At 31.0% G+C, this 12,699-nt stretch overlaps 2 protein-coding genes across 2 annotated transcripts in view; both read left to right on the forward strand.

Annotated features, from left to right (window-relative positions):
• Positions 1–2,559, forward strand: part of LOTGIDRAFT_238568 (hypothetical protein) — a 4,857-nt gene extending 2,298 nt beyond the window's left edge. The window contains exons 4-8 of the mRNA XM_009050672.1: positions 169–288; positions 680–786; positions 978–1,143; positions 1,783–1,865; positions 2,452–2,559. Of these exons, the coding sequence (XP_009048920.1) occupies positions 169–288; positions 680–786; positions 978–1,143; positions 1,783–1,865; positions 2,452–2,494 (519 nt within the window). The 3' untranslated portion in view covers positions 2,495–2,559. The remainder of the gene's footprint in view (positions 1–168; positions 289–679; positions 787–977; positions 1,144–1,782; positions 1,866–2,451) is intronic.
• A 973-nt stretch (positions 2,560–3,532) lies between these two features.
• LOTGIDRAFT_238569 (hypothetical protein) lies at positions 3,533–11,446 on the forward strand (the record flags this gene model as incomplete). Its single annotated transcript, XM_009050673.1, has 11 exons — positions 3,533–3,678; positions 4,646–4,966; positions 5,347–5,502; positions 5,849–5,964; positions 6,813–6,892; positions 7,297–7,345; positions 7,998–8,234; positions 8,629–8,859; positions 10,441–10,596; positions 10,992–11,174; positions 11,324–11,446. Exons 2-11 carry the CDS (start codon positions 4,666–4,668, stop codon positions 11,444–11,446), a joined length of 1,632 nt encoding a protein of 543 aa, XP_009048921.1. The 5' UTR covers positions 3,533–3,678; positions 4,646–4,665.
• Between the last annotated feature and the right edge of the window lie 1,253 nt (positions 11,447–12,699).

A 12,699-nucleotide genomic window follows, 5' to 3' on the forward strand; every position in this document is an offset into this window, starting at 1 on the left:
GTATAGAATGTCGAAAAAGTGACCGGCTCATTTTTTTCCAATCTACCTGAGCTGGACTATGGATATATGAATGCAAATTGAATTGCATTCAATGTATAAAAAGCGTGTACAATCATTCGGACGAGGTTGTTAAAATTGGTGAACGAATGAAAACGTTGTTTATTGTAGGCAATGGAAGAATTAGTTATTAAAGGTCTAGTCAGAACAATTGGTGTATCAAACTTTAATTTAGAACAACTCAAACGACTATTAGCAGCAGATTTACGATATAAACCAGCAGTAATTCAGGTATGGTGGATTTTGTTTGACCGTTTGTCACTGTTTGATCGTTAGTGACGATGTTTGATCGTTAGTGACGATGTTGATCGTAAATAACCGTGTTTGATCGTTAGTAACACTGTTTGTTCGTTATTCACCATATTTGATCGGTAGTGGAGATGTTAGATCGTTATGTTTTTTCGTTATTTACTATGTTTGATCTGAAGATGTTTGAAAGTTAGTTAAGATGTTTGATCGTCATGAATCTTAACGAAGATGAGCCTAGTGACAATGTTTGATCGTAAGTGACGTTTGAACGTCAGTAAAAATGATTGAACTTAAGTAAAAATGTTTGATAGTGGAGATATGTGAGCATGATGATGATGTTTGAACTGGTACGCGTTTCATTATTTTATTTTAGGTTGAAGTACATCCTTATTTTAGTAACAGTGAACTAATAGAATACTGTAAAAAAGAGGGGATTGTTGTGACCGCTTATTCTCCACTGGGTAAAGGCGGGGCTAAATAGTGAGTTCATATATTTTGTTTATGGCTGCGTAGGAGTTTTACGAAAGTGCAAATTTTTGGGAACCTTTTCGGGACCATGTACTGAATATCGCATGTTTATCAGAATTCTGCTTTGAGATCTGTAGAATTTATCTGAAATATGTTAATTTAAATAATTATAGCCAAACTCATATCATTCACATTATTTTCAGCACCTCGGAAAGTTTACCAAATATACTGACTGATGAGGTGATAGTAAAGTTGGCAGAGAAATATAAAAAATCACCAGCCCAGATTGCTATTAGATGGGGATTAGAGAGAGGTTACACATTGGTACCAAAGAGTGTTACACCAGCAAGAATCAAAGAAAATTTAAAGGTTTGGTTCTTTCTTACCATTGGTCAAATAAATATTTGAATAAATGTTTTATCATATAGGTTACATGAGTTTTTCTCTTATTACTAGTCAAGACTATGATAACAATGTCTCTCTGAAAACGATGTCTAGCTGAAAATCATGCCTAACTGATAACAATATCTAACCGATAATCATGCCTGACTGATTACAACACCTGCTAGATGTCTGCCTGATAATCATGTCTGCCTGATAATCATGTCTGACTGATAACAATGTCTAGCTGATAACAATGTCCGGCTGATAATCATGTCTGATTGATAACAATGTCTGACTGTCTTGACTCTGTAATTGTTATAATCTGAAATTCAGATTTCAACGACTGCTTGCATTTGGGAGAATATGAAATATTGCTGGCTTTAATCGAAACGGTTTCACCGCGATCTGAAAAATTGCAGTTGATCCCAGTCAACGTCCTGATCATCGCATCATGATCGTTTCACTAATATAAAATTAGGCTTCGATAGACACGATGGAATCGGCAGTCGACTTTGAGCCCTTATTTCGATTGTTAACAATTTCAGACTGATATCATTGATGCAACACTGATAAAGATATTTAAAAATTGAATATTATTTTACATTCTTCTTTCTTTTCAATTAGGTTTTTGATTTTTCGTTAACGAAAGAAGAGTTGGAATCGATAAATAAACTCGATCGAAATTTTAAGGTGGTTACTTTAGATAAGTAAGTAGCAAAAATTTTGTATAAGTTTGGGTTTTTAATAACAGATACATAAAAATAATATACTTAAAGATGCTTTGGAAATGAGTGTGTTTGGGTATATCTTAAACAGAATTTAACGCAAAGTATGATGCCGAAACGCGCATAATGTAGATTTTATGAAAATGTAGAATACGAACTAAATGCGATATCGATATATGCATTTTAAGTATAATAACGTATTTATTTAAAAAAGCTTTCAATAATATTTATTGTTATAGTGCCATATTCTACATTCTATAATGTATTAGTTTATCCTTTATAATACTTAGCGGATATAGCAGTTTATTTTTGTTCTTCCAGTCAAACTTCAGCTATCCATATCACTTACCGAAATGAAAATTTTACGCTTGGGTAGACTTAAATATAAACATTATTTTCGTGGTGTTTGATTATATACAGTATTATATGGAATAACTTTCGACGTTTCGAACGAACAAGACTTTACATTCGAGAAGTGATATAGATGGCTTAATTTCATTTTATAACCCTTGAACAATTTCCGAACCTTTGTAACCTGTAACCTAATAGAGACTTGTTTCTTTTGCAGGTTTAAAACATTTCCAGAATATCCGTTTAAATGGTTACTGTGAACATACTATTATTGTTATGTCAAGTTCTGTTATACTCTTTATATTTATAAACAAAACTCTAATTGAAAATATGCTTGTTATCATTGAATTTATCCCGAATCCCACTGACTCTATATTGCTAATGGTAATATTTTTTTAAAACTCAAGATTTATGCCATCTCTATCGTGTTCCATAAATTAAAAATGAAATCAATGAAATCTATTTTTTGCACGTAATAAGTTAGCCTAATGAATGGTCATTCAAATGAGGAAATTTTTGCAAGACAGCGGAACTAACCTACTTATATTCGATTTCCAACTGTCGAGGACTCTTTAAAGAGGCAGATGCGCCATGAGTGGGGGAGTTAAGTGATTTTTTAAAATTAAATATATGTAGATCTAAATAGATTTAGAAATGTACGAAATTGGATAATTCCATTAAAAATACTCACTTTTCCTTTATATATGTCTTTTCTATATATCACTGATTTAACATTCAATCGCGGATAATTCTAGACACACATAGATTTGAGTCTCACATTTCGACGCTAAGCTTTGAACACTTACTTGTTGGCCTAGCTAAAAACAATTCTGAGTCTCCGTTTCTGAGACTACAGTGCATGATCGATGAAAAAAGTGGCCTACCTGTCCCTTTTAAGTGCACCGCCTGTAGGTGCGTTTTTTTTCTATTATTCCAGTTTTCAATTTAAGGGGAATTGCAAGAACTGCAGACGTCTGACTGAAAATAAGAATGGTGCAAATCTATGCTAGTGTCGACATAGGCTATAATATTTCGAAATATTAAGTGGAATTATAGTACGGGATCAAGGTCTCACCCGTAAAGAAAGCGATAATAACGTGTAAATATGAACTGGAAATTAAAAAAAAAATAGTTAAATGAACCCGATTTAACACGCGATGGAAACGAATTCGTAGCTATACGCATTCATTAAAATAAACGATACGAATGGGCCATAATAGACCGCTAGCTTCGTATCTACAGTAAAACCGACCGTATTGAATGCTGCATGAGTAAAATTCTATTTTAACATGTTCTATTTTTAGAACTGATAATAAAAGGCTTGACAGTTTTCTAACTGAATCAAATCTATAATTTGTAATGAAAGATTTTTTTTACTTCTTCAAAGTCTGCTGTGAACACATTCCAATAACCTAAAACATTACTGAAGAAATTTGACATAAAGGTGATGTATAGGCCTAGCTTATCTTATATAATTTATGGAACTAACTTTTAGAAATTGAAAGTAGAATGTTGTTTATTGCCAAATCAAATTTCAAACCATGACTCTTTTATTAGGGGCTGAAAAGAAGCATTCCTCACAAATTCTCATGAGATGTCAGATGTTCAGTTTTAATAGCTCATAATGTAGTCAATAAGACTTGAGGCGACTTTCGAGACTTCCGACACTGACCTGAGATAGGAAATGACATAAGATGAAATATTGAAATGGAGTATTACATCCTACTTATCTGGAGAGAGGTCCAACATCACAGGGAACATAATATTGGAGACTGTTAGAGAATTTAAGACACCTGTAGCCTACTGTGTTGCTCTCTACAGTAGGGCCTAAAGGTCTTTCATGTATTAGGGCCTTCAAAGGCAGTCATAGCTGACACAGGGCCTGATTTTCTTAGATACCGTACTATAGATACTTAATTCGGTAGCCTACATTTTTTTTTCACATTTTTTTTTTTATTTCAACCAGTCCTTATGGGCCTATGGTAGTTAAAGGGATACTACGTCTAAGAATAAACATAAAATTTAAATATTTTAAACTTGGCCAATAAGAGCATATATTTATCAGTAGATATACCTGGCGTCATAAATAACATAACAGGATCCTTATATAATCCGATAAATCCAAAAAACTTAATAAATATGCAATTAACTATTGAAAAACGCTTAATATTATGATTATGCATTTTTCAATAATTACTTAGTTTTATGAAATTTCCAATTTTTTAGTTTTTACAAGGATTCTGTTGTAACTTTATGCCACCAGGTAAGTTCACTGATGAATATATACTCATATTGACCATTCTTGAGAACTAAAATTTTATGTTCATTCTAAGATGTAGTATCACTTTAAAGCCATTGAACTATAAAAGGCTAGAAAACCTAATTTAAATACATAATTCTGTATATTTTAGGTAAAGAAATTAGATTAGAAATGGTGAAGGCACTGAAAGATTTATGTTTATCATGTGTTATGAACAATCTAGAAAAATTCCCCAAATTACAATCCCAGCTACCTTCAAAATACAAAGAATTACTGATAGAAAGATTAGCTGATCATGATTTATTTACACCACACTATGTTCCTCATATCATCAATAATATTTTCTCAGCTAACCTTAGAACTATAGTCCTGTATGAATGTCAACAGATTACGGATGACATTTTGATCAAACTGTCTAGAAGTCAGTGTAAATTAGAAGTTTTAAAAATACATGGATGTCATTCTTTAACAGGTAAGCTTCAAGAGACTGAAATAATTTGTTTCTTTTCTTTTCCTTTTTTTGTTTTTGTTACAGACCCATTCAGAATCTGATTAAAATCTGGATGTTCTAACTAAACTTATCTTCCATGATCTGTCAAGATTTTTCTTAAAATCATGTTCTGTGGAATTGATCCAATAGCAACACAAATTGTCATAATTTATGGGAACCATTAAAAAGCATACTAGAGGTCTAGCAATACTAGCCAATGAATATCCCTGAATTGCACACAATGTAGTGAACAATGCATTTGATTGGTTGAATATTAAATGACCCAAAACATCAAAACATCCAGATTTTCCATTTTGTAAAAATTTATGCATAGCCTTAAATAATGTACCATTTTTTTTTAGATTCAGGTATAGAAGCAATCACAACAAATCAAGATGAATTAGAATCATTAGAGTTACGTAGATTAACTAAAATTTCTTCAAATTCTTTAAGAAAGATCAAATCTGAGAAGTTATGGAGAGTTGATTTAAAAGGATGTTCATCTATTAAAACAGAAGGTATGAATTTGTCTCATGTAAGCTTACTGGTGGTAGTAGCTTATTTGGGGGCCCATAAATAATGAAAGTTTATTCTATATTTGGAAATGGGGGTCAATCAACAACCAAATCAACAGTTGACTATCCAAAATTTCTGATACACAATCCAGGATTGTTATGATATTGGTTATACTTTCCAATATTGGAACAGAAGCAAGAAGTCAGCAACTCCACAAAGCAATACATGGTGGTTGTGGGTTCTTATCTTTGTCAACGTGTAAAAGCTGTTTCTTTCAAAATTGGTGAAGAAAAATATTTTCATTTTCATGTTTTTTTCATTTCATGTTTTGATATTTGTATATTTAAGGAATTGATATACTAACAAAGAACAATAGAAATATTAAGGTATTGATATTAGGTAATAAAACTGGTGTAGATATATCCGTTTATCAACATGTAGCTGAAAATCTTCAACATTCTTTGGTAAGTAAGGTTCTTGTAATTAATCAAGTTAGCATTGGTTCATTTGCGTCGTTTGCAAACAAGTGTGTCATGAAGAACCTGTTTCTTGGTAACAATAGCAAATTGAAGGATAGCAAAACCAAAAGTAGAGCAATATGACAGCCTCTTCCCATCTGATATCCCCTAATTTCAATATCATCATTGAAAAAAAATTTCTACTTGACATGTTTTGATTGGTTCAATATAACATCATAAGAATGGGACTTGTAAGATCATAGTGGAAACGGAAATAAAAAGAAATACAATTGTAATCTACTTTGAGTAAAATTGGTACTGATATTTCACTCGTAGCATGTTAAACCTATCTTGTCTATCCCAGGAAGATTATTTTTAAGATTCATTAAGAAAAGTGTCCTATTTTAGTACTATATTAAAACAATTAAAGATGGGTTCCCTTATTTTCATTTATGAAAATAAAAATGCTAATACTTATATGAATAGAAAGTCGATGTGTTCTAATGACTTGCAAAAATACCAGTTTGTCTCACATGTCCATAATTAATTCATAATTAGCTAAATTAGAAGAGAATTACCACCAGAATTCCAATGAGTGACCCGATCAAGAAAGGTCAAAAAGTCTTTTTTTGTTTATCCAGACTGTACATATATGGACATTTATGATTGGTTAAAACTCTTTAGTTATATGCAATAAGAACATAATGATAGGATTAAGAATACATGATAATTCATTAGAAACACCAATTCATCAAAATGTTTGCTTAATTTGACACTATAATATGAGGAAACCCATCTTTAAGAATATTAATTGGAACATTAAATTTCTAACTATAATGTTTATATTTTTATAGGAAGAATTTAATGCTTATTTACATGCAACAACCTCAGAATGTCTATATCATTTATCTGAATATTGCTCAAATCTTAAAAAGTAAGTCATCAAGTTTAAGACATCTTTTTGTATTTATACTTAATCATTCAAATGCTTAGCTATTGATAAACTAATTTAGTACAGCCAAAATAGTTGCCTTCTCTACCAAAAAGGTTGTATATTAAACTTTATATTAAAATTATTTTTAGCAAATTGTAAAAAATGAAGTTTTTCAAAAAAAAATTTTTGGGTATGAGTGGTTATATATATCAATATAATGACAGTATTAGAAATACAAGCTAACAAAGGGAATTCAAAATTTTTGTGTGTTTCAAGATGTTTGCTGAACATCATCTCAATTTGTAATACAATTGTTCAGGTTGACATGATTTGATGTAGGCATGACTGCAAAATACAGCCAAATCAAGGGTATTTAATTTGACTGAATTATTTTTTTTTTTTAGATTAAACCTCGAAGGCTGTACATTGATTGATAAAGATGGTTTGATAAAGGTAGGACTGTTAAAGATGAATATGCTTTTAACACTTTTCAACAAAATTTTGTCTCTTACTGATCTGAAAATTCTTATTTGTTATGTTGCTGAGCAACTTGGCAACCTTCACCTCGCCAGCAACATCCAGCGTAGTACCCATTTAGTCGGGCTCAAATTTGATTAAGCTTTTGGCCTTGATTTGAAAAGCTTACAGGTTTTCTAAAATTTTGATGTGTATCAGGGACACTGATAGTATCAATTTGCACAATTCCAATTTTCATTCAGACCTCCTGCAATTTTTATTGAGACGTCTGTGGATTTTGAAACTAAGACTAAAACTATGTGTTTCATGACGTCACTTAACCATAAATATGCTTCATAACATAAGACCCTTTGTAATTAGTGACATCATCAAACACTTCGTTTTAGTGGAATTGCAGGAACCACAGACATTTAATGAAAATTGGAATAGTGGAAATTGATGCTATCAGCGCCCCGATACACATAAACAATTTAGAAAACTTCTTTATAATCCATTTAATGAATGACAAATGACAATCATGTCCACAAGCAGAATCTTACGGACTAAATTTCAATTACATGTATCTTACTTTCACAAAGATATAATAGCTTAAAACGCTGATTAACATACTATCTCTTCTGTATTCTAGTTATTTCAAGGCTGTACAAAACTGGTTGATCTGGACTTATCCTATTGTAATAAATTACGAGATTATCCAGACAATGAAGCATTTTGGATATTACCTCAAGGATTAACAGACCTAACACTGTGTGGTGTTATGCTGGAAAATGAAACAATATTTGTTGAGTGTTTACAACGATTGCCAAAATTAAGATCTATACATTTATGTGGTGTTACTGCTTTAAATGACAATACTTTAACACAGGTATGTTTGAAAGTCGTAAACTCTTACTAGTCTGTGCAAGACATCATGACATCATAGGTCATTACTGCTTGAAATTTTAAAACCTCTTAACTGGTTTAGTATTTTGTTATTGAATGTTAAGTTAAAAGAATTGTAAAGAGGTTTTATAAATTTTTTATGTGTATCTGAGACATTGAAAGAATGAATTTTCACCATTCCAATTTTCAATCAGATGTCTGTGGTTCCTGCAATTCCACTAGAACTAAGTGCTGATTGCAAAATATGCTTTATCACATAAGGCCCTTTGTGATAAGTGACATCATCCAATACTTAGTTTTAGTGGAATTGCATGAACCACAGATGTTTGATTGAATTAGACATCAGATTTTGAGCTCTATCAACTCTACTGTTTCAGATATTAGAAAAAATTGGTAAAGATTTAACAACACTAGATGTAAGTGGATATGGAGGTTTTACTAAGAACTTAACAGATGCTGGTATTAAATCTGTTAGCAAATACTGTTATAGTTTACAGAACTTAAAGATTAGCTTACTAGCTGATGTTACCTGTATCACATTATTACCATTACTAAAAGACAGACAGAGAGCTTGTCAAATACAGAAACTCTCCATTAATTGTAAACTAGTAAGTTTTACTTTAATAACATCATTACCATTACTAGAGCATCAAAGACTCTAGTAATTATATACTAGTAAGTTTTACTTTAATAACATCATTACCATTACTAGAGCATCAAAGACTCTAGTAAATATATATTAGTAAGGTTTACTTTAATAACACCATTACCATTACTAGAGCATCAAAGACTCTAGTAATTATATATTAGTAAGGTTTACTTTAATAACATCATTACCATTACTAGAGCATCAAAGACTCTAGTAAATATATATTAGTAAGGTTTACTTTAATAACATCATTACCATTACTAGAGCATCAAAGACTCTAGTAATTATATACTAGTAAGTTTTACTTTAATAACATCATTACCATTACTAGAGCATCAAAGACTCTAGTAAATATATATTAGTAAGGTTTACTTTAATAACACCATTACCATTACTAGAGCATCAAAGACTCTAGTAATTATATATTAGTAAGGTTTACTTTAATAACATCATTACCATTACTAGAGCATCAAAGACTCTAGTAAATATATATTAGTAAGGTTTACTTTAATAACATCATTACCATTACTAGAGCATCAAAGACTCTAGTAAATATATATTAGTAAGGTTTACTTTAATAACATCATTACCATTACTAGAGCATCAAAAACCCTAGTAATTATATATTAATAAGGTTTACTTAAATAACATCATTACCATTACTAGAACATCAAAGATTCTAGTAATTATATATTAGTAAGGTTTACTTTAATAACATCATTACCATTACTAGAGCATCAAAGACTCTAGTAATTATATATTAGTAAGTTTTACTTTAATAACATCATTACCATTACTAGAGCATCAAAGATTCTAGTAATTATATATTAGTATGGTTTACTTTGATAACATCATTACCATTACTAGAGCATCAAAGACTCTAGTAATTATATATTAGTAAGGTTTACTTTAATAACATCATTACCATTACTAGAGCATCAAAGACTCTAGTAATTATATATTAGTAAGGTTTACTTAAATAACATCATTACCATTACTAGAACATCAAAGATTCTAGTAATTATATATTAGTAAGGTTTACTTTGATAACATCATTACCATTACTAGAGCATCAAAGACTCTAGTAAATATATATTAGTAAGGTTTACTTTAATAACATCATTACCATTACTAGAACATCAAAGATTCTAGTAATTATATATTAGTAAGGTTTACTTTAATAACATCATTACCATTACTAGAGCATCAAAGACTCTAGTAAATATATATTAGTAAGGTTTACTTTGATAACATCATTACCATTACTAAAACATTTAACCAAAATATCATTTAAAAATTTGAAATTTGCATCTAGTTGTATGCAAGCAAGTTAGTGTTGATACATTAGTAACATTACTAAAATATTTTACTAAAGTCAAAGGTAATTGGATGTCGAAATTGTTTTGATAAACTATTTTTGAGTTCCTTCCCTTGAATTGTTTTAATTGAACTTCTTTTGTCTGTTTTTTTTTTTTTTTTTTTTTGCCAGTTTTAGTCAATTTGCATTTATGTTAATAGATCTATTGTTTCTGTGTTTCAGACTACTTTAGATGTATTATATCAAGTAGCTAGAAGTTGTGAGAACTTATTAAAGTATGATTTAGGTGGTGTATCAGGAGTAACTAATGATATTATATTCTTATTAGTTACTACTTGTACTAAATTAACACATATTAGTCTTAAAGGTTGTAGATTGGTGAGTTTTGTTTATAGTTGAATTCATTTTTTTGATACAAAATACAACTCATTGAGTTGGTTGCTTGCTCACAATCCTGAAGTTCCAGCGTTCAATTCCGTCGTGGGTCAAGATAATACCTTCAGATGTCTCAACGCAGTATGCAGCCCATCAGTGATGTGACAAAGTGTTTAGTCATTCAGATGGGACAATAAACCGAGGACTGTGGTGTAAAGGATCTCTCAACAGTTGGAAGTCTAAAAAGAGTTTGCAAATGCTGCCTTTCTTGTACATTTTCCCTCATTGCACACTGCATGGCATTACCCAAATCTATGCAGAAAAGTAGCACATAAAATTCCATTTCATTTTATTTCAAAATCATTTCTTGAAATAAATGAAATAATTGTGTGTTTCAGATCACTGATTGTGCCTTAATAGAACTAGCTAGATGTTGTCCATTAAAGAGTTTGGTGTTATCAGGAATTAACAATCTAACCGATGCCAGTATATTTGCTCTAGCTAATAGTTGTCACCAGTTAGAAGAAATATATCTTAATGGATGTTCACATGTGTCTTCAGTAGCAGTACATTACCTTATTGTAAGTATGTTGCTTGTTTAAGTTGGGATTTGATTGGTATATTGAAGTATATATAATTAGCTCAACACCATGAAAACTTGGCCTTTTTTTTTACTTTAGTATCAGAAACGGAAATTGAGCTTTATAGTTTTCTGTATTGTATTATTCAGGATTGCTGTATAAAGAGACTCTATGTACAGCATGCAACACCTAATGCGCAACCATATCAACTTATGGCTAAAAATTTAGATACCGGTGAATTCTGTAGAGCTGATTTACTACAAGTGTCATAATCCTGTGAGGTCATCCATAAAATTTTAGGATCCATGTGAGAAGAAGAGATCCATGATATTTTAGAAATGAAATGAAGTGATCTATAAAATTTTGAGAAGTTGAAAAAATGATTTCTGAGAAGAAGCCAAGAAGTGATTTTGAAATTTTACAGAAGGGATCCATTTTATGATTTAAAGAAAAAAACTGAATGATTCTTTTACATTGGTGCAAAACATATTGAAATAGTCTGTAAACCTCTTTTACTGTGATATAAATAATATGGTAGCTATACTTTCTGATTTATTTTAACCTGTTTGTATGTAGATATATAAAATATCATTGAAATATCAAAATCAAATTACGCTCTCTTTCTTGCCCGAAAAAAGCGGCGGTGCCAGTCTCCCGACACTGGGTGTACAAACAAGGGGCAGACCTCCCATATGGGGTTGAATTAAAATAAGGCAGATCTGCCATAGGTTCAGGCCTCTCAAGGAACGTCTGAGAGGGTTCTCCTCAAGACAACAGTTGAAAAATAGAATTGGCAGCTTCTACATTCATGAACGTAATAAATTCATATTCGTACAATTCCTTAGAAATGAAGTGGGAGGAAATTTGAGGGCACAACCCTCTCCCCCTCCCCCACACCCAATACACCGGCACCGCCGTTGCCTGAAAGGGAGAGAGAGAACTGTTTTAGGAAAAATGTATCTTACGTCATTGATAATATATTCTTGTTTCTTTGGATTTGGATCAATATACAAGACTCTAGTGAACGATATATGTTTTTTTTATCAGTTTTTATTATTATCATGTGAATATTATTCCTTCGATCATTCTGGTCTCAAAAGTATATCTGTATCATTTTTCTCTGTATATAAGCTGGCTTGAAATTCCTATCTTAAATTCTTTTATAATTAATTTTTTTGACTACCTTGGTGTGCTTAATTTTTTTTTTTTTTTTGATTTAAACCTCAAATTGTATAGAACATAGTCTGAGAATGAATTTTCATTTTCTGACCGCTTATATATGTATATCATTTCCCAGACACCAGCATGAGAAGGTTTTCAATACTGGACAAAGGGGTATCTAAATAATTGCTTTTACTCAATGTCAATCAATATTTCTCCACAATTTAGATCAAAATGCTGCCTTTTCCTTAATATGTTAGCTCAATTGGACTTTTATGTTCACAAATAAAACCACATTGGCATTCAAATCTATTCAAATATTTTGCTACAACTTTTACCAAAATAATACCTATGTGCTACGTGT

This window comes from Lottia gigantea, assembly GCF_000327385.1.
Source record: "Lottia gigantea unplaced genomic scaffold LOTGIsca_151, whole genome shotgun sequence".
NCBI classification, from domain to species: Eukaryota; Metazoa; Mollusca; class Gastropoda; family Lottiidae; genus Lottia; species Lottia gigantea.